Source organism: Leptosomus discolor, chromosome 1 (genome assembly GCF_034619465.1).
Source record: "Leptosomus discolor isolate bLepDis1 chromosome 1, bLepDis1.hap2, whole genome shotgun sequence".
Lineage (NCBI taxonomy): Eukaryota > Metazoa > Chordata > Aves > Leptosomiformes > Leptosomidae > Leptosomus > Leptosomus discolor.
Window position 1 is genome coordinate 130,041,720 of NC_141391.1, and position 26,782 is coordinate 130,068,501.

Here is a 26,782-nt window from a genome sequence, read left to right on the forward strand (position 1 = left end):
GCGGCAGCCGTTAAATACTTTATTTTTAAATGAGAATAGCAAAATCTGCTTTACCAGCCTGTAACCCACCAGTCTCAGGGACGCATATCCAATATGAGCATATATTCTCAGTCAAGAAAAGATACAGCTTTCACAGTAATGCTCCTGAAAGGCTACCACAGATCTTTCCATAAAACACCATATCCACACTTTTCACAGCTGCCTTTTAACATCAGCACGGCACCCCAAAAAATGAAGAATGTTAAAGTCCGCTTTCACCCAAGTTACACAGACCTACAAATACAGGCCATGAACAAGGCTCCCTCTAAGCAGAAGGTGTGACCCAGAAGAAAAACGCTGATTTACAAACGTGAACAATAAAGAGGTTAACCCTACTGCATGCAGAATTACCATTTTTCTATGCCAGTCCTTCTCAGGCACTTAGGCAGCAAAGTTGAAAAGCCAAAGGAAAGGGAAGTTTCTTTTAAAAATGGAACTTAATTTGACCAGTATCAGAATTCTGCAGCATCTTCAACTATACTCACACAGCTGTTAAGCAAGCTGTCAGTATGTGGTAGTCACAGCTATTTACGTGCTTTAAACTACACATTTCCTTACCTTAATGGGTTTGGAATTCTTTTAAACTGTAATCTTCACTCAATGTCATTATTTCAGAACAGAATCCCTACAATGTTATTCTTTTTTAACCTCTGTGTCTCAAAGCAGTCTCCAGCTTGATTTAGGAATATATATATATTTCATGGAATATATATTTCACGGAAAGTATATAAATACATCTATTTCATTAACCTCAGACATACAAACGCACTTCCTTTTGTAGACGTGAGACAACAGGAAATAAAGCATTATTACAGCAGCTATATGAATTATCTGGACTAGTGGGGTCTAGCAAAAGACATTTTATAAATTTAATATATCTCAAGGTTCTTTTCATTGGTTAATAGATTCACACAGGACAGACAGGTTTTAATTTAGTCTCAAGTTATGCACTAGAAGTGGACGAGGACAGAGAAAATTGACCACAAACAGCTATCCTGTTTTAAAATCCTATATTTGATTCTAGTCTAGGGAGTACCGCAGAAAACCTCCTAGAAATAGAAAAGCTCAAAATCCAAAATAAATGCACTACTTGAACTGCAGCATGTATCTACACATGCCTCATGCCAGCATCCATGCAGGAGGGAAAAAAAACCCAAACTCTCAAGGGCTCTTTCGACTCTTCTGTTTTCAAAGAACACATTCTTATGGCAGGTTATTTCCCTACCAACATGTGGAAACATGTATCTGCATGCACATGCAGCTACATCTGCAGATGAGGAACACTTCCTCCTCTTCCCCAGGCCAACTGCAGCAGGATGACACTGCATTCCCTGGGCAGCAATTTTCAGTCCAACTCCCCAGCTAAAAAAAGAGAACTGGAATCCATGCCCTTAATACAAACTCCAATTCATCTCCACATGCCAAACTGAAGACCTATTTTGCAATAACACCTATTATGCAACCAATTCATTTGTCAGATGAGAAAACATCTGTAGAAACATTCATAATACAATTACAAATAATTTCATTATCTAGACTTTAACACAACACAAAGTGAAGAAGATGCCTCCTAGCCCTCTTAGATCTCCTCTAGGCCACAGAAGTACGTCCAGGGAGGTTTCAGCTGATACCGCAAATAATACACTGCTTACTTCAAAGACTTGACAAAAGCAAGGGTAGAAACAGACTTTTGGTTTGCTAGCAAAAATCTGTGTTTGTGAAAATTGGAAAACGAAATAAGATACAAGGTTGTGAGTGAGAATACAGATATCTACCCAGCCTCTTTGGTGTACCACGAACAGACAGGCACTGCTACTGCAATTATAGCCACATGACAGAATTGGCTCCAATAAGCTACCTTTCAGGAGACAGACAGATCAAGTACTGCTATAAGAAATGCTATTATCTTGGTAACCATCTCTGATAATCTGGCTAAACTAAACTGGACCAGAGCTACAAATTTGGCCTATGTACAAGAGTTAAAGCACAGACTTGAAGCAACTCTCTGGAACACAACATAGCCCTCCAGCTCTTCAGAAGACGGAAAAATATTCTGAACACATGCCCAGGCATCTCCCATTCTGCAAATCGTATCTGATAGCCCTAGTCTTTAAGTGGGATTGCATCTCCTCAGATGGGGATAGGTAGGACTAGAGGGATAGTTTTGAAAAGGCTGAGTCAGGCTCAATTATCTTCATTCTACTAGTTTTACAAAACTTCATAATATTTGCAAATGTCACTGGAAAATATTTTCAGCCTTCCTTCCCCACTTGTGATACAAACACATGCCATCACATTAAAGTAGTCAGAAGACAAATCTGTTGTTCTGGATGCTCTTTCTAGCTATTTAACATAAAATTAAGGCATCCTTTTAAGACTGCCACCTCCATAATGGTCTTATGAACAGTGATTCACTATTCCTCCGATCTTCAAAGCAACCAAGATGTACAAGTCCTCAAAGACTTAAAAGGTGCTTATATGTTATAATTTCTCATTGCCATGTCTTTCCTTTGTGACTTTTTATCCCATGGGTGCTTTCAACTCAACTGAGATAGGTAAATAAAAAAATACATTTTTTTTGAGTGAAGGCCTTCCAGATTAATGTTTGAATATTCAATGATCCTTAAAGGCAGATATGAGAGAGCTTGGCTAGCTCGCACAGAGATTAACTTAAAGAGGGTGCAGGCCCTAGTTCAGCGGAAACCTGCACAGATGGCAAGAGGTCACAGAGAAAGATGATCATGAATACACCAGAGCAGGTCCAACATCTACCTTGTATTCAAGACTTAAAATGTTGACTTAAGATCAAGATAGTGTTCATTCTAAACCTCTGTATTACCCCTTTCTAGAGAAGCAATTGGAAGTTAAGTACTTCACTGGGACATTGTGTGCTTCAAAGGGTCTATAGCTCAGACACACACAGACAAAGGAAGTCAGAGTTCTACGTGGTGTCTCAACTTTCAGCAGTAGCAACGGCTGCTCTTCAACTATACCTTTAGCATTCTCATGGCAAAGCTGCAATACATAGAAATAGGAGCTCGGAAGGTGGATTTGCAAAAACATTAAGAGGCAAGATGCTTCTTGCATCCTGTCTGAACCTGGTAAAGGGAGACCAAACCTGCACAGAAGAGACAGTGATACCTTTTACCTTAAAGCTTTCCAACTGGGTTCCCCAACACGTATCAAGAGGCTGGGTGTCAAACTCCTGTTTGTCTGTCTATAGACATGATTATCTACAGCCCAAGCTTACAGACTCCAAAAAACCCCATGTTCTACATCTTATCAGGTTACTAGGTACATCCCTCCTCAAAACAGAGCAGCTACACTAACAGTAGCCTTAGACTGAAACCCCCTGAAAATGGAGCCTTTTTTCAATATAATGCTACTTACTATCTATCTGCTGTTAACTTAAATGGCCAAGGATAAGAGAGCACCAAGAAATAAGACAAGGGAGGGTCAGCCAAGAGTGGAACTGATTAAACCAAATTTTAAGCTGGACTCTCACAGTGGTCTATTAACCACTGAAATTCTGAGAGCAGAACATGTGTATCTCCTTAGTCAACAGGTTCACACTTTTTGTACATGCATGTTTACAGAATGTCACCTTCTACCACAAGCAGAGATGCCCAACCTATCAAAAAAAACTGCATCAACTTTAGATTGTTGAATGCTTTGAATAGAAAAGACTTGAAAAGTTAATGGAACTTAAGAACCTAAACACCTAGTCATTTTTCAATGGGAATTCTTCCTTGTGGTTTTACGTTTTTCATGTGAGCTGCTACAATCTAAGTTGCTGTAATTCAGTTAACACAAACAGCGGATACAGGCTACTTTGAAAGGGGATCTTTTTATACTTAGCAGCTTAATATATTTAGGGCAGGAACTGAAGTAAAGCTGTTGCTCTTTCAGAAGCATTTCCAGCAGCTCACAGAAGTACACACACCCAGCAGAGAAAGGGAAAAAACAGAACCTCAACATAGACTTATTTTTCCATCCTGCTGCTTTACTGGGTTTTAAGGCTCACATCGAGATTTTACACCTTAAAAAAAAGCATGCAAAACGTCACAACATATATTCCTCCCGTAGCTAAAAACAGGAAAGAGCATTGCCTACTACTCAGTGGCCTCAGCTTTATCAACACAGGGCTTCATCTTTATGGACCATCAGGGCCTTAGTGTGACATCCTCTCACACTCGAGAAAATCTGCCTGTTTAAATAGGTCAGGCAACTAAGCCACAGGCACACACCGTTGTGCTGCTAAACGTAGGCGGTCCTGGAATGATCTGACAGGCTGGATGGCATGAATGGTTCTTGTTACAGAATCTGGCTTTCTCTCGCTGCACACTTCAGGTCTATGTGAGCCATTAACAAGAAATGTGAAGCCCAATCTAGATTGTCTGAAAGGTGCAAGAACTCTTGTCACTATTTAGATGGGGAGAGCATGGCACTAAAGCAGAAACATTAAGTACTGCAATTCAGATATGAAGAATTTAAGTATTTACTCTCAGCTGAGAAATACATCTAACAATTGATGCATTCATTCCAACAGGATTTCTTAAGAATGGGCATGGAATGATGGAAATAACAAAAACTAGACTAAGAATTTCCTATTTGTGCTAACATACCTGCTTATCATTGCTTTTTGCAGAATTAGGCACCAACATGACTGACTCTTAATCTGAAGAATATTCCAATGAACACGCCAACAAAAGCTGTGCAAGAAAATGTACGCTACTGGTATTTTCTTTTCAAGCATCACAATTAGGCTATGTCACTTAAGGGCCTGCACAGACATGTGGATGAAAATAATTGAAAATACAAATAATTTAACTGTACCCATCTTTATAATTGCTTTGCATGAGGACCTATTCTTATGCATAATAGAAGTAAAAACACAGTATAGACCTGTGAAAGCTGGGACAGAGTCTTCATGGAATTTTGCCACTTGAATGGATTTTGACCCGAAAGGCTTGCTAATAGCTGTCTTACACCATTTTTCAAAGAGAAACGTCCCTCTCTTACCTTTGGAAACTTTTAACTGAAAAAAAACCAAAGAAAATATTACCTTCCATACTGACTAGAGACAAATTTAATGGTCCTGCAGATGAACAATAAATGGCATGTAGTTTGGGAACTACTCACATAAGTATCAAGTAATTGTCCAAAATTACATTACTTAAATTCCTCACACTTAACGTCAATGAAAGCAGGAGAACTGCAAACCAAAATTTAAGTCTCTATATTTTATTTTATTTTTTCCCCTCAGCCATTTGTTTCTATTCCTAGCATACTGATACTACTGCTCTAGGTTACACTGAACTCTACACAAACTCATTTTAAAACCTGGGGCATTTCAGAGACTGTTTAAAATGAAGCCATGCAGGAACTGCACTGCCAAGCTGAAGAACCACTAAACTGCAACAAGGGAGTATAAAGAAGTACACCATTGCAAGCTATCTTTACCATCACAGAAACTGTAATATTCAACTCTTTAGCAAAGGTTTTACACTCACTTCGTTCTGGTATAGACTAACATTGCTTTCACTTCAGTGGAGACTGCCAAGAAATAATGGAAAAGGAAAAAAAAAAAAAAAAGAAAAAGAGACAACCCCCCTCTGGTAATTCCAGTTTTCAAGCTAGCTTTAAACCTGGATAAAAGTATCTCAGCTTCCTGACAGAGATCTAAAAATTGGCAGCTGTGATGCATTTTCCAGCCATTCACAATAAACTCCCTCCACATTCACAAAATGCAGAAGGAGCCTAGAAGTTGCCCTCTCTTGGGACTTGCTAAAGTTTTTGAATCATGCTCTTTAAGTTTCAAGACTTCCTGATAGCTTTTCAAAAAGCTTTTTTTTTTTTCCCCTTTAAGAACTAAATCACAAAAAAGGAATTATAATGCATGTACCAAGGTAAATCCATCAGGATACAGAGATAAGCAGGCACCAGCTTAAACCACACAGCCGAAAATTTCATTGATGATCTACATCTCAGTAAGCAACTTTCATGCATTACTTTGCTCTTGTTGTTTCTCCACCACTAGGACCAGTGCAGACAGGTATTTCCAAAGTGCTCCTCTCAGAAGATGAATTAAATTAAACAAGCTATTGCCAACTTTGGCTGCCTACAACAGGGTTCTCCTCATCATTGCCAAAGCAGGGGTGTACATTAATGAGAGGGAAGAAGTGGCAGATGTCTTAAGGAGTTTCACTCACTAGGCCTTGCACTGGGACTCAGGCAGCCATGGGGGGGTGGCAACAGCCCAGCTGAGCTGCACACCTCAGCTCAGCTCTGAGCAAAAGAGCTGGCCCTCTCCTATGCTGCAATCAAACTGTACAGCCAACAGACACTCCAAGTTCCCTGTTTAACTGGCAAAGTACCTGGTCCAGCATGTACAACCTAGATCGGACATTCCTGAAGAGTAGCATACCTTAAAGTAATTGTATGCTATTCTTGATATAAGATATATGTCTCTAGCTTCCAAATCTGTCCAGGCAGAGGCTTTCATCCAGCCTGCATGAATTTATACCTCTGGCCAACAGAACATACACTTCCAGATCAGAATGTCAAAAAAAAAAAAAAAAAAGAAAAAAAAAAAAAAAAAAAGAGTACTAAACCGTTGAATGACACGAAAAACTAGGTAGCTGGGACCAAAAGGTAGATGGTGATGTGTAGTCGGGATATGAATTTGGGATAACAACATGAAAAAAAATCATAACTTCGGTTCTGCTGCAGATGTGACCCATGCAAATTATGAAGTTAAAGTATTTTTAAATTAATGCTGCCTATCTGTAGATCTACACATGCACTTACCATTAATTCCACCTAGCTTAGGGTTATTAAAGCCTCCAGGTTCTGGATGTTCTCAGTTTATATCATCATACATAGGCAATTAGTTCAGAGTCCAAACTGGAAACATCCTACTTAGCTTTTTGGTTTAGCTTTTTTCGTTAAATAAAATAAAAAGAGGGCTAACATTCAAAAGATCAGTTACAGAAACACTGCAAAATAAAAAGACAATATATTCAGATAACAGAATGCCACTGAACCAACTACTGAAACAAAAGCAATCGAAGACTCATTTTATTCTAGATGCCCAGTACAGATTTATAGAAAAAAAAATTAAGACATCACAAACTATTAGTATCTGATGGGCAGGAACTAAAACGCTGGTCCAAGTTTTCTTTTTGACACCCTCTACAACCTCAAAGCCTTGAGCCTAAAGAAATTGAAAGATTTTGGTCCAAAGCACTAGCTGACAGCCACCAAGCACGACTGACACAGTACGGGCAACGTCCTGGCCTTCCCCCTAAAACTATGCAACGGGAAGAGATTAAAAAGCTTTTTTCAGCATGGCTAGGTTTAGAGCTTCTGTTATTTCTCTACCTCTTCCATTCTTCTAAAATAATCCACTCTTACATCATATCGCATGCTTCCCTAGTACTAATTGCCTTCAACACATAATACAGTCCAGAAATAACTCAGATTTAAGAACAATGTAAGAACTTTACACAACTTTCTCAATCAGAAGTTAAACAATGCTGCATGATTACATTAAATTAAACATATCTTTCCTTTCACTTTCTTCATCTAATGCATCTGTGACATGCTGATGCCCGTGGTGATGACTCAAGGAAGAGGAATACAGCAGTTCCTTCAAAACATTTCAAAAGAATGATTTTGCTACCAAAACAGGACACAAATTACAAATATTATCAGTGAAGTCTGTGTGTGAAGTCTGTGCATGAAGTCTTACTGAAAAAATGAGAAAACTGAGGAGATGATTCAACTCCCTGTTTTTAAGCTCAGAAGTTTTTGTATCTAGACCACCAACAAGATTATCTGTGGCACTTCCTGTATATATTGTCCTTCTGCCTCTGTAATGATCAAAGCTGCAACCTTGAGATGCTAAAACCCACACCATTGACTTCTGATGCTAAAACCAGTACCTTTGCTGTCATTCACTGCTCACACAAGTTTAGCCGCGGGTCACTTGACTACAAGGGAAAGCAGTCAGGCACAGCAAGTACCAAGGAGAAGACTAACAGCAGTGATGAGGCTGCTGACAGTCCTTAACTTTTATTTGGTTTAAATACCACCAGATAAAAATATGGCTTTTTGGAAGGATACTTGTTTAGAATAAAGAATCACTAGTCTCTTAAAACCACCAGAATAGATCATGTTTACAAGTCAGATAATGAAGGGAAGTAACTCACCTTCAGTCTAAACTGCCCTGGGCTCAGTATTTGTTATCTTCCTGCTTGGCCTGTGGACTTTCTGATTTACTCAAGTACAGCCTCCTACTCTGTAGGTCCAACAACCAAGAACAAAGCCCAAAGGCTTCTGTTCCAGCAGCTTAATTACTAATGACTGGAGAACAGTCTATGCTCAAAAAAAGTAAGCATAAGACAAACTTTTCCCTTGTTTCTACAGCTCATTGTGTGGGGAAAAAAAAAAAAAAAAAAATCTAGTCTGCAACATGGAAACAGCACCACAACAGCAAATCAGGACTTCTAGTTTCCTGTTTTGCACTAATCCAAGTAATCACAACAACAGTGACTCACTGATTTTCAAGTTAAACTATATCCCTTTATCATAAACCATCTGTTCAATCTTTAGTCCTGGAAATTTTTATGTGTGTTTATGTGCTCCAATGACAATAAATTAAAAAAAAGTAAATCAAAATCATTGCCATCAAAGACATGGAAAATGAAATAACATTCATGAAAATATTCTGAACTTATGCATAGGCTCACCTTAAATCTTTTATCCTGCAGGACTTTCTTAATGGCCACAAGCTCTCCTGAATCACAGAGTTTGGCTTGATACACAACACCAAAAGATCCATTTCCAATCACCTTGGTGTCTGTGTAGCTAACTTCTTGTGGTCGGTCCGGACCTTGTCCGGGAGTTGCCACTACTGTAGTCACTTTGCTGCCATCTTTGTCTCCTGTGAAGCAAGAGATACACAAATAATCAAAATACATGCAGAAACAAGATGACCAACAAGACTGAAACAGAAGAGGGTGAGTTAAAGATTTAAATCAGCATGTATATTTTGGTATTTTAGAGAAAAGTAAAAAATCCTGACAAAATGGAAAGAAAACATTTTTTACTGAAATATATTAAGCGATGACAATTTTTCATCTAGATTATTGGTAACAAAAATATACCCTTTCCAGGAGCAAACAGCTCAGCAATAAAATGTAACACATGACAAAGACTGCTACTTATTTCTGGTAAGTGGTATTAAACAGTGTTGTTTGTATTACCAAAACGAAGCCTTTCCCCATATTTTCCTGTAACCAAAGAAACCAAACAGTCAGTATAGCCTGCAGAGCAGCACTCTGGCCTTTATAGGCACGTATCTGGCAATAAAAACCAGAAGCACTGACAAAGTTTATTACAAACCCACCTACATGTAGAGCTTCAGCTTGTATGCACTAGGAAGCAAAACCTTTGTCAAAGCTGGCTGCGTGCACCTGAAGTGAAACCTAGGCTGCATTGTACGGCACAGTCCTGCTCCTCCCTTCTTCCATGCCCAGTCTTCCTTGCAAAAAAGGGAGGTGCTCACTGCAGCAGAGGGAGGAAGGGGGAGAAGGATGATGACGGCATGCACCTAGCTCACATCTTGACATGAACCAGAATGCAGACAGGGACATGCACTCGGGATGCAAGATTGCAGGGGATGGTGCACAGGTGAATGTGCCTTAGTGCAGACGCAGCAGCTGTGGGTTTCTGCAGTCCGCAGCCAACCACACATGCACTTTCACAGCCGCTTTCCCATCAAAAGACAAGGCAGCCATTACCTACTTTCAGCACCATTGTTAAGACCAACAGTGCTTCACCTTGTTCAACATCTGATTTTGTTTGTTATAGGACCAAAGTTTTAGGCATTTTACAAGCACACACTGGGCATTTACTGCCCTTCAGTTACAATGGCTCAGGTTACAGAATTGACTAGGGCTGCAAGAAAAAAAGGAATCAGCTGTTCCACAGCAGTCACTCTGCAACTCTAGAGACACTGCACTAAGACGATGCTCAGCACCTGCTTATTAAGAAATCTCCCTTCCACAGCTTCCCCAGGGAGTCTCTTCCAGCCCTTCACTTCTCATGCATTTAGAAAGATTTTTCTAACAGGTAGCTCAGATGACCTTTACTCCAGTTTAGGCGAATCACTCTTTGTTCCACCCCCAGAATCACAGAATGGTTTGGGTTGGAAGGGACCTTAAAGATCACCTAATTCCAACCCCCCTCCATGGCCAGGACACCTTCCACTAGACCAAGTTGCTCAAAGACCCATCCAACCTGGCCTTGAAGGCATGGAAAATGGCACAGCTCCCCCCTGCCCTCCTTCCCCCAACTACCCCCCTTCAAACATGTCAGAGGCTGTTGCAAAAAAAGGTTACCATGATGGAGAAGTTATTTCTCTTTGGGGGACCTCTCCCCTCACTGCTAAAAATCTCTCAAGTACTGTACTCAAAACCAGACCCTGCAGAGGACAATTACCTCGGCTCTACCCAGCGTGCTGGTGGTTTCTCATGTCTGACTTACAACACACTCATTTGTACAGCCCAGCACAATGTTTGCAGCTTGTGCAATGCTGCAACCTGGCTGACTCCTGATTAGTTTGTGTACCAAACTCTCCTCTGCAGAGCTGCCACCTGCCCAATCCTTGTCCACTTTCCACTTACACACCTGACTACCCTTATCAAAGCCTAATATTCTGCATTTGTCCTGACTGAACCACATCCAAGGTTACTTAACACTTTTGCCAGCCTGTCACATTCTTCAAGCAGTCACTACCAGAAGTGGTGACGCTACATGAAGTTTATCTAACAGATTGCTGAAAACCAGTGAATCCTGTGAGACTGCTTAAAGACTCTGCAAAATCCCATTAAATATCTCATCCTAATTTTACCTCGAACCTCTTGTCATGTTCAAACAAATAACCAAACCATTTCATATGCCTTTCAGGGGATTTCCAGTAGTCCATTGTTTTCCTAGGCTTCTCATGAGAAAATCAGCTTGAAAACCTCAGAGTCAAGACACATACATCTACTACTACTACTCCTCCTCCACCTGTAAGATCCAGAAGCAAAGTAAGTTGGCATGATTTGCTCCTGAAAAATCCACATTAACTCGTCTCTTACATTACCTTTTAGGTTCTTACAAATTGTTTGCTTTTATACATTCAACTACTCCATGAAACAAATGAACAAATTAAAAATAAGTAAAGCACATTAGTGCTAAGGGTGCCAATTACTTCCCAAGCAATACACAGCAGGTATAGCCCATCCCCAAAATAGTCACATGAAGGTGAGATGCAGATTTACACATTTGAAGAGAAAACATAGAAACAACAACCAAAAAAGGAAAATGGAAAGAGAGGAACATAAATGGAAGCAGACTAAAGCTGCATGGAAAATTCACCTTCCTCTTCGATAACTGTAAGAAACAAATTGAAGGAAGCCAGGAAAAAAAATAAACCCTTTTTTTGGTAAACAAGTTGAAAGTGTCATTCTGATAGCAGCCCTGCATTTTAATTGCCCATCTATTCCATGATTAGCATTCCAACTGAGCACATATGAATAGGCGTCATCTGCTTCACTGCAACAGTCCTCATAATTTAAAAAGTAATCCTACCTCCCCACTTTGTGGGGGGCAGGGCATTTTTTTTTGGCCTTGATCACAAGGCCAGAGTATGGAGATTACTGTTAATGAGGTTTGTTCCCCACTTTCCCAAAAATCAAGAGTACTCAAGAGTACTGAAGTCTTAGAGGTAAAAAAAAAAATTGTCCCTGCCAATACCAGTTGAGATTTTAAGTACTCGGCACAAAGACATCTGCTATAAGGACGCTCTTCAAACCTGCAATTCCTTTAGGGGTCTCCTTGACCACAAAAGCAAACCCTGAATTTCAGGCCACATCAGGTAGTTCTTCCCAATGTGGCGCTGCTGCAGCAACCTGTCCAACTTCTCCAGACCTCAAATGAGAAGACAGTCAGCTTTACAACTTCCCCTTAAGTCCACTGAAAAACAGCTCCTAAAACTTGTTCCAATATTCACTGACCCTTTAATTAGCTACACCAAGAATTACTTTGTTTCTTTACCAGAACGTTACAAAGCATTAAGCCTCCTAGATGTTTCTCCCAGTTTCCTTTTTTCAGTAAACTATGGCTTTTGCAAACCCATCCATAAAAGACACCGTAAGAACTCCAAGCTTGCTGGAGTTTCAGTTATATTCCATTACAGAATAGTTGAACCTGAGGGACTGTAGGGGCAAAAATCATCTTGTACCTTTGACAGCTTTGATCTCAGAGAGTAAATCACCTCACTGCTTTTCAAAGTATAGAAATAATACATATTTCTATCATAGCAGCATCCAGGGGCCCCAAGCCTGTTTTGCCACCCCTTGCACTACACAGATGTACGTACTGATCAGAAGACACAGTTCTGAATGGTCATCCCAGTTTTTATTGTCTGGATAGCAACAGTTGACTTGCCAGCCAAACAGCACATGAAAGAATTCACTGAACAGCTCTGGGCAATACTGGGTTTAGCCTCAACGTGACAAAAGGTAGGAGAGAGGAAACACCTTTCTCCAGCAATCTTTAGTATCTCCAAGCTGAGACTCCTAACAGCAAACAACAAGCAGCATTATACCACAGCAAGTGTTAGTGAGAAGCCTGGACAGTTTTCATCTCGTCCCTTTCACCTCTTTTTTTGTTTTGGACTGTCAGACTTAGTGGCCCCAGTAGATAAGCAGGCATTGTCAAACAGACAATACTCTCAACACCTTCAACTTAGATCTACAATGAACTACAACATTAAATTGAAAAACTGAGGAAGGAAGGACCAAACACCTAAATACTAAACAGCTCGTACATTACAGCTCATATGAGGAGAACCATTAGTACTTGCCAGAAGCAGCTAATTTCTGTGGCCGACAGCAATATGACCTAGCTTTACTGTAACCAAAAAGCAGATTCATATGACTGTATAACCATCATCTCAGCAAACTACCTTTATAACATCCAGGACAGAAGCACAAGTAAAAATAACTAACAATCACTCTAATACACTTGGGTTTGCATTTGATGTTTCATGCAAACCCTTAAAGCATTCCCCCAAACTTTTTTGATGTTATCATCTATGATGTGGTGTTTGCGGGTGTTTTTTGATTAAGATGTTATTCCAGAAGTCTGATGCGCAACTGAAAACAAAATCCAGACGTTTTAGTTCTGAAATGCTCTGATCTTTCTAGCTCACTTTCCACCTTTAGCACGTGACGACCATATGGTACAAATCATGAGCATTAGGTGAAGTCAGTCGTTTGTAAGCAGGGAATATTCATCAGTTTGTGGGGAGAAAGAGAGCACACTCCACTTAAAAGACTACAGTTTATTGGAGCATCAGTGCAAGCTCTAACTCTATTTTCCAGTATCTTGGTATAACTTTATAATGGCTCATGTTATAACTTTGCTTAATGCCAATGGCCACTTACCCTTTCAAGCTGAAGATTAATTCAATTTTGTACACTCAAAAGAAGCCAAATATATTCAATTCTGTCTCTTGTTTATACAATTCACCAATTAAACCAAAATTAATATGGATCAGTGTTATTTTAATGAAATAGTTGTATCATTTGGGAACAAGAGGTATGCATCTCAAAAGAAAAAAAATGGTGGCCCATATTTATCCAGGTGAGACAAGGGATTCTGCTACTGGACAAGTATTTCACCACAGAAATACCCCACCAGCTGCAGAACCCTACTGCTAGCTCAAAGCTGACCATTCTACAAGTATACTGCACATATACTTTTTGCCAGTGCCTAAATGTAGCTGTCAGTCAATAAAATTCATTTCAGCCCTCAGAGACCATGAAAGACGTCCTTCGCTATTCATCAGAACTCCCCCCACGCCTTCTACTGAACTGGCCTGGAGAAAGTGCAAAATTGTGTCTGGTCTACATCCCTTCAGCTGTTTGGCTTCTGACTGAGCAGTACAAACACACATTGATGCACATATAGTCAGAAATCTATGATTCTTTTTTCTTTCAACTACACATACACCCCGTTCCTCCTCTTCCACATGTTTTGAAGTTGAAGAGAAGAAACAATGAACTAGCAGGATGTTTACAGCTGCTTTCTTCCTACTTCAAATGCAATGTCAATCCTTTGCACTGTCTACAAACTCCTCCTTTTCCTCTTTCTTTTGACTTTACCCATCTCATCTTGCTTCCCTTGTCCAACACTCCTCCTCACTGGCATGCACTCAGGTTCTCCCATTAGATGTTACTTAGGCTGTTTTTAAGTCCTAAAAGAAAACCTCACAGACCTACAAACACTCTCTACAATGTCTGAGGTTATGTAGCTGTCTGCCTCCCCTGAATTCAAACACCTTTACTGATCTGTTTTGATTCTCAGTGTAACCTCCCTGTTAAGATACAGCTCAATATTAAGTCAATATTGACTACTTCTCCCTTTCCCAAGTCTAAGGTTTCCCCACACTCTTTCATCTTAATTTGTTCAATGTTCAATATAAAGTCAACAAGTCACTTCTGCAGAAACCCTACACTGCTAGATCTAGCCCCTGTCAATTTGAACAGGTTATGATCAGCAGCTGATACAACTATCTATAGAGAAACAAGGGACCAGAAGGGGATGGAAGTTTATCAGAGCTGCACTGGCTTTTTTCACTCATTGATAATTAAAAGAAGACCAAAAGATCTGAATGATCTGTGAAACAAATCTGTCTTAATAGAAAGCATAAGAAAAGTTATCTGCTAGGATCTGATGCCAACTACCAGATTAGGCTACAAAATAAAACACCCGGCTTCTTAGATAGCTGTTCGTGGCACATGAAGGAAGGAGGAGGTCATCAGCTGCTCTGAGAATCTGCAGTGTGAGCAACATACGCTTGAGGCAACACACCGTCAGCAGTAGAAATCACAGTGCTAGATGACGTTTTTCTAATTATTTTCCCTACTACATTTCTTAAAAGATTAATTTCACAAAAAACTAATGATTATCAGCCAGTACAGGGGAGAAAGTATAAAAATGGTATTCATTAACTGTTTACTAGACAGCTTCCTTTCTTCATCAGTGAATGGCATGAATGTTACCTACTGGGAGACAATAGAAGATACAAATAAACATTCAATAATCAAATCAGAAAAACTCAGGGAACCAAAGAAAGGCATTTAAGAAAGGTATCTAAGAAAACATAATGTGTTTTGTTTTTCACATTTACCCCAAACAACAAAAAGAGCCCTTGAAATTTCAAAAATAGCTCAGGTTAAACATCAAACAAACCTGTAAGTGTGCCAATCATCACCCACAGAAGGCAGGAGCATTCACTAAAAATATATACACACACATTTGTTTTAGCTCAGGAAATGTCATCTAACTTCTTAACTGTAACTGAATACTGCAATAAAAGAGCGGCCATCAGACATTACTTAAGATCAGAAGAATTTTACGATTTGTATCCAAGGATTTTGGAAGAACTACCTAAGCCATCTGAGAAGTGATGTTGATTTTTGAAAGGAATCAGAATGGTCTGAGAACTTCAAAGGTGAATGCAATGATCCATACAATCCTGTAAGTTTGACAACAATTTCAGATTAAGTACCACACCAGCTACGTTGATAACGAATAAAGAAGCAGTAAGGTGGTTTACAGAGACTAGATTGTTGGACTCCATATTGTTAAAGAGATTACAGGTTCATTTGGAAAAGGCGGGAGGGGGGGGAAGGCACTGACAAAAAAGCACTGTGACTTCTGTAGGGTTTCTGACTTGCTATTACATCCTAAAATAATGAAGAAACATGCATACAGAAAGAAATCTGATCATTAATCAAATTATAATACACTAGCCCATAAGTTTCAACACAACTATGTTCTAATAAAATATAGTAGGAAGCCCCACCGACATTAATTTTTGGCCTCACTTACTGCTTCTATCAACAACCTGAAAGAAAGACTGTGAAGGTCTCCGACACAAGATTTAGAGAGTCAGGCACAGGATCAAGATCAGTGAGAAAGCAGCTAGCCTCCCTTTGTAACCCAGGCACAAACTAAGTGGAGGGATACAGGACACAAGGTGATAGGCCATACAACCAAAGTAGAGCCATGCAAAGAGTGGAGTCATCAACTCCAACTTGCAAGGCATCCTGGCACAGACAGAAGTGCCTAAGCACAACTTAAAGCAATCCTTAGATATATAAGCAGGGTAATACCAGCCAGGAAACATAAAAAGAGTTCTCTTTCCTATTTGGCATCCATGCAACAACTACTGGAACAGCATACTCACTCCTGATAGCTAAAATTCAGGAGCGATGATTTGAAACACTAGGATTGGGAAAGAAGCCACAAACATTTTAAGGGCAGAAATATACATTACTTTGAGTGAGACTTCAAGAACTGTGATTGAGAGTGACAACAATTTAAGTCGAAGACAGAAAGCTGGAGGATTATATTTAAAAGCTACCCGTTTAAGGAACAGACATTTCAGAGAGGGCTCTGATCTGCAGGTGAAGAAGATATTGCCCATAACAACTAGAAACAGAAATTGCAAAAGTTTGGGACAGAAATGTGGGGAGACAAAATAAATAAGGAAATTATTTTTTCTAAACAACTCTGAAAGTTAAGGTTATTTTTGCAACACAGATTTTTATTTTAAATTAGAACCTTTTCTAAAGCATACAATATAGCTGAACTGCAACTGCTAGGCTTGAAATAAGAAAGCCCACACAGGATGAACATAGTGACTCTCCGGGTCTCAAGAAGGTCAAAGAAGTTCAATACCTACATAAACCATTTTTTTCTACCCAGCACTAACGCAATGGTGTCACAGCTCAACACCAAATATGCTGCTTTCCACAACAGTCAAAATCTGCATGCAATTTAAACGAAAACATAGTAAAGTTGTAAACGATGAAAAGGTGAAGCAGTCATTCTTTGGCTTTATTGTTAATGATCAAATGATAGTCACAGTTAATTATGTGTCAATTCACTTCCGTTCAATCCAGAGACAAAAAAAAAAAAAAATCAGGACAAATTTCAGCAACAACTGCCAAGCCAAAGATCACTACGGTAAAAGGCTTTTCAAACACTCCACCCTGAAATCAAAGTTGCCACTGCCTCTAGCTGGACACAAAGGAAAGAAGAAAAAAAAGAAAGTATTCATTCCACTTACACCAAACAATAGTAATGCTTTTTAGATGTCAATCAATTTCAAAACCTTCCAGAAGGCAAAACCCATAATCCCAAAAAACTGTTGGTACCTCTGCATTTTGCTCAACAGCTTCTAAAACGGCAAACTCAAAGTACCAATTGTCAAGTTTATGCAGGAGGCAATGGGAAAATGGGAGTAAAAAGTAAACACAGCAGCAGCAACCCACTTCTGTCTAGTAAAACAAACTATACTATCACTACAAAAGAAGCAGTAACAGCTCAGAAAGGCAACACAACTTTATTGAAAAATGAAATAGTGTGTAACTCAACTGACCTCCGTGTTCATGCCTTTTTGAGGTCAGTATGTCACAAGGAAAAAGAAACTAAATCTATTTCCAGGAAAGTGTGACAGGTAGTGACATGCCTCATATGCCTACATTTGATATAATAAACACACAAAATTACACCAAGATGCAGGGATATTTTTTCCTATTATTTTTCTTGGGGAAAACCCCCCAAAATTCAACTAAAGGAACAGCATCTGGATTTACTGCATCTCAGTTCAATCACTCCAATTGCCATTGGAGCTTTAAGTCTCCCTTTAGAGGTAATCACAGTTTTTTTGGAGAGGGCACTCAATTCACCTTGAAAGCTTAATGCTAGAGACTGTAAACAAGCCTTTAAAAAAAACGAACAAGGTCTTTAGCAGGTCCCAGAACATTCACATGATAGACTTGTCAAGATGTCAACTACAAAGTCACATGAAGCCCTACAGCACTGACTTTCTACAGGTTTTTAGATGTTAACTAAGGAAGCCAGAGCAAGCACAGCACAACACTGACCATGCAGTTGCACTAGGCTACCCCAGCATACACTTGACTCTGAACAATTTAAAAAACAAAACAAAAACACAAGAGGAAAAAGGATGGGAAGAGCCCTGTTGATGTAGCCTGGATGCCTATCACATTGGCCATCAGATGACCTCCCCTGGATCCAGCTGTCACAGATGGGATTCCAACAGCCATCTGCTTAAATCAGCCACCACGAAATCCCAGCAAGTTATCATCCCACTGACTTAGAAATCAAGCAGCTGAATCCAAATGAGATGTTTACTTGCAGCATCTGAAGAAAGGATTCATCTTACTAAAGCCTTCCTTCCTACCACTGTGTAAGGTGGCGCCCACACCTTTCTGAGGCACATCTAAGGCTTATGTTAACCATCTCTCTCAATAACACATAGCTTGCTTCAAGTACTTTTTCTGTCATGGCAAACATAGACCAACACAGTAGATTTCTAAGCAAGAGAGCTTTCTCAAGCTGCAATTAACATCAATGTGGGGGGGAAAAACCTGCCCTATTTCCTTAGGGAGTTGCATTAAAAGAAGTATTTTTTCTGTGACTAAACAAAATATCCACCAGAATGCTTATACTTAAATTTCTGCTTTGGAAAAAAAAAAAATACACAAACATGCAATTAAGGTAATCTAAACACAGGCTGCCAGTGGTGTTTCATAAGCAGTCTCATGCTCGTTAACAAGTTATTTTTAGCAGGCGCTCTTTCTGTTCTCCTCTCTCCTCACCCACATGCAGACAAACCCACCCCACAATATTTAGCTACATAAATCAACTTTAAATTTAGATAAAGTGACTCCACAGATTAGAAAGCAAGTACTGAAGCAGTCATAATACTGTTTTTATAATCTCAGGTCAGGTCATTCCTGCCCCAAAGAGCTTACAGATTAAATGCAGCACATGAGACAAGGACAGAGGTAGGGAGTGAGCAGAGACAGCATGACAACATCATTTTAGCACAAGACTGAGGCCTCAACAATAGCCCCCTTTGCTATATAGCTCTGAGTTAATTGCTAGCTGAGAAATTCAGCCTATACAGTACTAAGGTTTCTTATTCGAAGTTTCCTTTAGTTGTTCTTCCCTGTTGCATCATCGGGGAACACGATTTAGCGAACATTTGCCAAAGACAACTACAGCAGTTCAGCTGACACATAATAACTTATAAAACCCCTGTAACTGAGCCCTGACAGGGCACTGGAGAACCCCAAGCTACAGATCATATTTACCCACTTGTTCATGCCATTCAACAGTCAACCCTCAATGAGCCTATCGGCAAGGCTGATACAGTGAATCCATCGTTGAGCACCTACTGACACGGCTACTTTAAAAGTAGTGTCAGAGACTCCAAATCTCCCTTCCCTCAAACACCAACAAGTGATAAACAGCACATTTGGGGAATTTCTAGAAGGCCTACAATCTTCCCATCAAAATACCTGGTATGGCCTGTAAACGTTTCACTGCAGTAGTTTCTTGTAAAACATCTAAATAGGAGGCTGTCTACTTGCTGGAGATCTCCCTTGCTCAGTTTTAACTGCATTTATTACAGCTTTTGAATCCAGTTAAATGTACATGTCACCTAGCTAAGTACATCTCTGATCCCTGAGAACAGAGTTCATCACTGTTTTTTCCTTTTGATTCTTTCTCTGCATTCACTAAGAGGTTTCTAATGCACAAGATTTTACCATTAAGCAAAACTCACAGAACAGTCACCTGCAGTAGCTGCATGTTGCCAAGACCCTCCCTACCACACACTTACACAAATCAGGAACATCTTAATACATCTTAAAAGGAGTCTCCATTCTTCTGCTGGGGTTTAAACAAATCTTTCAATCATCTTTATTACAGCAGTGCTTAAGTATCAAGTGTGAATAGGACCCCACTGCGCTAGGCACAGCACCGGGAATAAGAGACAGCTACTGGCCCAGCACGCCTTCAGCCCAGCCTCAAGAGCGGACAGACTGACCTAGGCTGAGACAGTACAGCCCACAGAGGAAACAGTATAATGGCCAGTTGTTTCAGGCAAGTGCCACAGTTATTCGAGGAGGAAGGAAGGAGTGAAAAAAAACAGAAGACCTAAAAGGAAATAGGCAAAAAAAAAAAAAAAAAAAAAAGTCAAGGTAAATAACAGCAAAGAACAGGGGAAAAATAAACCTGAAATACACACACACACCCCGCAAAAAAAAAAAAAACCAAACCAAACATCAGCGCCATACTAAAAAGAGTAAAAGTGGAGAGAAGCAGAAGCAAGAGCAGAGATTGCAGGAGAGAAGGTAATTTGGAGCAGGACTATTATCAGATTACCACTGGACAGAGAGAGGCCCCAAATGAGTTCTCCAAGTGCATGAAGCACTTGCTGTCACCACCACTGGCAGCCCAGGCCAGCAGAGCCTCCAGGTAGTTCTCTGTTGCCTCTGCAACCGCTGCCAGACTGTGGAGCTGTGGAGGAAGGAGCAGGACAAGAAATGTGTAGTTCCATATCCGCTAAAGTCTCCTTGGCAGGGTCCCTTTATCACACTGCTGCAGTTATCTGCCACAGCATCTGATCCTTATCGTAACGCTGCACCCTCAAACCGCCGTTTTTTGTCTAAAAGGAGCAATTTCTGTATTTCTCAGTAGCACAGGTGGCCTTGAAAATCCAGGTGCAATGACCACCCACTTGAACCTTTAGAGTTTTCCCGGTAGAGCAGAGGACCAAGCTCTCCTTCCAGCCAGAGCCCTGCATTCTGATACATTTTTCTACTCTCCAGGACATCAGAGGACTCTACTTTTTTCTTTGCAATTTCTCCCCTCTCTCAAGTACCCTACAATTAGTTTATGTCCTACCAGAACTTGGTATGTTTTCTTACTCTCCAACTTCACTGAATACAGGACAGAAATACAGCACATACTTGTCATGCTAATCCCTCTAAGTCCAGGGAAGAGCATCACAGACCCAGAATCCAACTTAGAGAGTGAATTAGACTGGGAGTGGAACCACAATGAGAAACCGATTGTCTGCAATCTGATACAGTAGTCAAAATCCAAAGAGACAGACAGATGAAGCTAGTTACGAAGAGGCATTCATTTCATGCCTATCTCTTAACATTGGAGGAGTAAGAAAAGTGCCAGCTGCTCAGAACCAACATCCACCACAGGTGGGAAGCACAGTGGAAAAAAAAAGTCAAAAAGTGAGTACTAGCTCATCTGAATCCCTGTGATGAACTGGGACCTGTGGTTGAACACCATTCTAAGAGCGAAAGGGGTACTGCAGCCCTTAAAGAGAGCAAAATCAAGTTGTGCTACACTGTTCAATTCATGCTGCAGAACACAGACCAGCTCTAAGACACTAAATAGCCTCCAAGCCCATCCCAAGTTACTGCTTTAGATTATGCCACAGAACTGCACAGGAATGGAACAAGTCAGTTTAGGTTAAAAATGGTTTGGAATTCAAGGACAGCATTATCTCAATTAACATTAAGAAACTGTAGGCATGCCATCAGTGCAATGCAGATATTCTCCATGGCAGGAATATCTACCTTGGTGAAGGAGTTCTTATTACAGATGAGGCAGCATTTTAGAAGCTAGATGCATAAGGTCTTCATCACTGGCAAGTCTTGCTTATTTATTTATTTATTTTTAAATTAATAAAAACAGTAGAGCAAGAAGAGTGAGAGAACTAAGTGTTGGACATCTCTAAAGCTATTTGAGGTAACCAGAGAAGCTACAGCTCATTTTCACATTATGCATAATCTGATCAAAGCAGAGGGTACTGGCAAAAAGGATGGTCACCTTCACGGTGCTGCCATCGCAAATCTGGCAATCTTGTAGCCTGAGGATGAGCCAGTTTAGCCGACTGATCTGACAAACTAATCCCTCTCCAAAATAAGAGAAGCCACCAATCAGCAAGCTGAGTCGACTCATCTTGAGGCCAGGCAGTTGTTAGATCCGACAAGAGGAAAGACAGAACAAGACTGTTCCTTACTGCCCAGGTAAGCCACACTAAGTGTAACATAAAACCACACCCTGTGACTCAACGCCATGGTGGAGCTGCAGCCTGCAAAGGAGGCTGCCTTCAGAAGGGCAGTGCTGGTCCTCCCATCCCTCCTGGTGCCCTGACATGGCTTTGTGCTAGTACCAGGTGTCAAACAACTGCTATCAGAGGGTGAGCTGGATCAGAACTGCTTCTGGAGGAAAAAAGATTCCCTGCCCTGATCCACCCCACAGCAATGCACATGCTCAGAATGGCAGAGCAAGGAGATGGAAGCAGGTCTCGTACGTAAGGCCAGAGCCGTTCCTCCTGATGACAGCCTATGTCAAAGGGAAGGCTGAAGCAGTCAAACTGCAGGCTTGAGCAAACTGAAGCGACAGCACCTGGGCACCACATCCTGCTTTCTCAAAGCAAAACACAAGCTCAGGCTGTCAAATAACTGAATAAAAACTGCAACCATGGTTTAAAAAAAAAAGGTTACATTACACCACCACAGGCATTTATTCTGGACAGTAACTATCCCTTAAAATGCATACTTTAACAAACAGAAAGTATTATTTTCTCCTAAGGCTTATTAAATCTACTAATAAGTGTTTATTTTTCTCCTCTCAAAAACAATACACCTACTTCAATAAGACTTTTTTTTTCCTCCAGTGAAAGGACAATAACAATTCAAACTACAGAAAATGTTTGCAAATATTTTATTGCAATATACAGATTTAATTAAGACAAAATCCTACACAATGGGAATTAGTTTTCTCCACAAAGAAAAACACAAACAAAAGGGATACTTCTCCTCCTAAGACTGAGCCCAGACATCTGGGGATTCGATTCCCTTCTGCCAGCACATGAGCAGACTGAGGCTTTCAGGGACAATCTCAGCTATAAAAGCTGAAATCCTGAAAACTGTTCCTGTAATTGTTTGTTAAGGAAGGCTGCTGGAGCTTGAAATCCTAAAATAGAGACAGGTATCTCAAAACAGGGAGAGGAGAGCAGCACTGTTTTAGCAAAACTTCCTCTCAATCATGCATGCAACAAGAAAAATAACTAGCAAAACCAGACCTTCCCTAAATTCTGCTAGTTTCCATGCCAAACAAAGGGTATCACTTTTGAAGATACAATGAAGCAGAAAATAAGTGATACTAAGTAGAAGATAAGTCCAAACACATGACAGCAAATTTTGAGAAATTAAACATTTACTCTATACATCTGCAAAAGTTGCATACCTATCCAGAAGCAGAGGTTTTTCAAGGGCTGCTTCAAATTTATATAGGTTTTGAAAGCACCTGAGGCTTTCTTGCCAGCAGTGCAGCAAGTTTTCTTAATTAGAAACTTGATTGTCTTTGAGGGAAGAGCCAACAGACTGAGGTCTCAACACTGCTAGCTCTTCCTTCTCTTCTTACTTATACCTTCATCCTAGGAATCTCAGGCAAGATAAACCAGGCATTATGAAGCCAGGACTGTGGGTACAGGCATAAGATTTCCATTTCTAGAAGGAGACAATGGAGACTATTATTTCTCTACTGCTGCTATGACTGGACAATAATGGCAATGCTTTATCTTGGTCCAGGTAAGGGGGCTATTTTTAACACAATAATAAAGACATCCAACTCAGAGGAGAGTATAGACAGAAGAGCAGCCTAATGTGCTTCTGCAGGCAAGGAATTATATACCTGGCTCAGAAGACACTGACTAACAAACAAAGCACTTTGAAGAACACAATTCCTTTACTAGAAATGTTCAGTAGAAGAAACACTCAAATATGACATCTATCAAGATAAAGTAAGCACGTAAGAGAGAAAGCACAGTTTCATCTATCCCATTTTCCCTATCCCTTACAGCACAAACAGTAAGGGATAGGGAAGAGTTTATAAAACAGGACAAGCCTTGCAGGGACAGCTATCCCAGTACACTCTCGAGCCCCAAGGTACGGGTGGCTTGGGAAGGTCCCAAGCCAGAGGCAGTATCTCTGGATTTTTTTTTTCTGACTTTGCAGACCCAGTCCAAGATCTGAAGATACTACATGTAACAAGCCACCCAACCACTTCTGAACAGGCAGAGGGAGAAATTACATCTCTAAAGCATATCAGTGTCAGGACCATCTAGTAGAAACCTGAAATTTTATCTCAATGTCTACAGTAGCAAGTAGTGACACTTCCGTTCAAAGGTCAGCATGGCTAAGGCATGTGCATACTAGGCAGCATCCAGGCACTTTTTACTATGCAGGATTAGTCTTCACCTTGTTCAGAAAGTCACCTTTCATCTTTGGACTTGACAGAAACAATATAATGTAAAATTGACTGACGTCTTTAAACAGACTAAATAAAGTAAGATCAGGAATACTTAGCATGAGTTTGGGAACAGGAGAAGATCACAATAATGTAAGATAAAGATCAAGTGGTGTTGACTTAGAGTTGAGAAGAAAGTAATTCTTGGAAAGGAGCATACAGAATACGCTTGAATGCTTGCGTTTTGGCTGAGTTGGGAAGTACAGTCTTGAATGAAGTTATTTTCCACAGTAGTAGCCACTCACCCACAAAGCCACAGTGAAATTATATTAAGACATTACAGCCTGGCACTGTAGTAAAGAACGTATATATCAAACATCACAGAAAGACTTCAGTAAAGCCAAAGTAAGACTCAACTTGAAAAGCTATGGCAAAAAACCAACAAAAAAGCAGAAAAGTTTGCTCATGTTTCAGTTTAGATAAAATTATTACAAAATACATTCTTTTCTTCCTTTAGTAAAAACATTCTCCTGAATAAACATGTTTTTCTAACAATCAAATCAGTAATTGTTCTTTATCTGCCAAGAAATGAACACGGGATTCTGTTTTCCTTTACACTTGCATATAAGAAAACATCTAATATCTCACTTCAGATTCTTGTTGAATGAAACAGCACTACAATTCAGGAGAAACAGCTCTTTTCCCAGCATTTTCTTTGAAGCGTGGCATGTAATTGAGTTGGTACGTAACTTCAGAACTAGTGATATTTTTTTCAAAAGCCTTATTTCCTCTATAAGATGACTTGAAAATATGATCTATTTTTTAATCCAATTATTGCCCCTTTCAGTTTGTCACATCCAAGGAGTCTGAGAGCTGATAGGGCAGATATGAACTACTGAAAGTAATGCATGCTGCCTGCATCACAAGTGAAGGAACAAAGAAAAACCTTTAGATATTTTTATATATATTGCTCATCATCACAGAGGGTTAATGTGTGGGTTCATCAAAATTAGATGGCTGGGAAATATTCAAAGTCAAACTCATCCCTTTTCGAACACCAAAGATTATGGCAATACTGATATTACTCAAAGACGGGTCTTTTGGTTTAATGATTGATCACCATCTATCCCAATGATGGATCTTTTGTCTACCTTTACTCTTGGCGCCATTTGCCAAGGCAGCAGAATTACTCCTCAGAAAGTTAGAATCAGATGAAGAAATGGACAGTAGGCATCATACTTGTACAGGATGAATACAGATTGGTTTCCTCCATAATTCCAAGTACTTCAGAAGGTCTCTTCATCACTAAAGAACCTAGACACAACATTATGCCTCAAGAGCGGAAAGGCAGGGCATTTTATTACCGCATTAGAAATTGTATCCTGAAGAGAAAATGCTCTTGGTCATTACAGGGACCTGTGGCCTTTAAGACTTGGAAGCACAAAGTTGCTTATGCAACAAGAGAGCACTGTCAAATTAACTAGACTGTTATTTCTTACAACAAAGAAGTTCACTATTCCTTAATATATTAAACCAGAAAGATCTACAGCTAAGATAAGAACCCACTCCCCAAATATAGGCTGCAAACTGACTGTGAACAAAACTATAAAGCATCTTAGGTCTTCACATTAACCTAAGAAACATCACTAGGTGAAACATGAGTCACCAGAACTAACAAAGCTTAGCATTCACAGGTTTTGACACAATTAAAAAAGGCCATCCTGAGAACACCACGTTGATGGTTTTAAACATAAGAAATGTGCTAGTTTTTAACAGTTGTTAAGTTACTCCTTTTAACTTCACAATCCATCCTGCTACTGTTTGCCCCATCAGATACAGAATTTCCCACAGAAGCCACACAGGACAGACCAATGCAACATCATCTGCAAAATACACCCAGATTAAGAGAAAAATCTGTAGCCATGTTCAACACAAAACATTAACTCAGACAATCAATCTTTAAAAAAAAAAAAAACACCCTAAGCCAGTCCAATTATGACAAAAACATTTAACAGGATTTTTCCCTTACAACAAGAATTGTTTAATACACAGATGCTTGTAAGCTTCCAACAGACGAGTTGAGCTCGAGGGGTTTACAGCCATCATTCCCATCTCCAACGTGATGGCTCTGCTTCAGCACTAGAACATCCCTTGCAAGTATGTAGTCACACACTGGTTCAATTTTACAAGTACATGTTCTTTTACTTTTCATTATTTCAGGTTTAGCATCAACAGGGACAATCTGAATGTAACATAAAGGTTATTCCAAGCAGAAAAGCAATTTGCTATCTTCCACATTTCCTATCAGGATTAAATTATGACTTACTGTCACCAAGGTAAGTCTTTCTAGATCAAAGCAATGCTACAGGAGTTCAGTATTCTATTACTATACCCTATGGTCACAAGCCAACATTTACTGCATATTACATACTTTCATTTAAACAATGACACTGCACCAAAAAAAAGTAGCAGCAAGCTTCATGCAAGTAATCATCACAGTAGCTACACTTACAAAGTATTT

General features: G+C 39.9%; 1 protein-coding gene across 2 annotated transcripts in view; it reads right to left on the reverse strand.

Annotated features, from left to right (window-relative positions):
* GSK3B (glycogen synthase kinase 3 beta) overlaps positions 1-26,782 on the reverse strand; it is a 150,345-nt gene that overhangs the window by 85,073 nt on the left and 38,490 nt on the right. For both annotated transcript variants that reach the window (XM_086464530.1, XM_086464522.1), the window contains exon 2: positions 8,793-8,986. In XM_086464530.1, coding sequence (XP_086320656.1) covers positions 8,793-8,986 — 194 coding nt within the window. The remainder of the gene's footprint in view (positions 1-8,792; positions 8,987-26,782) is intronic.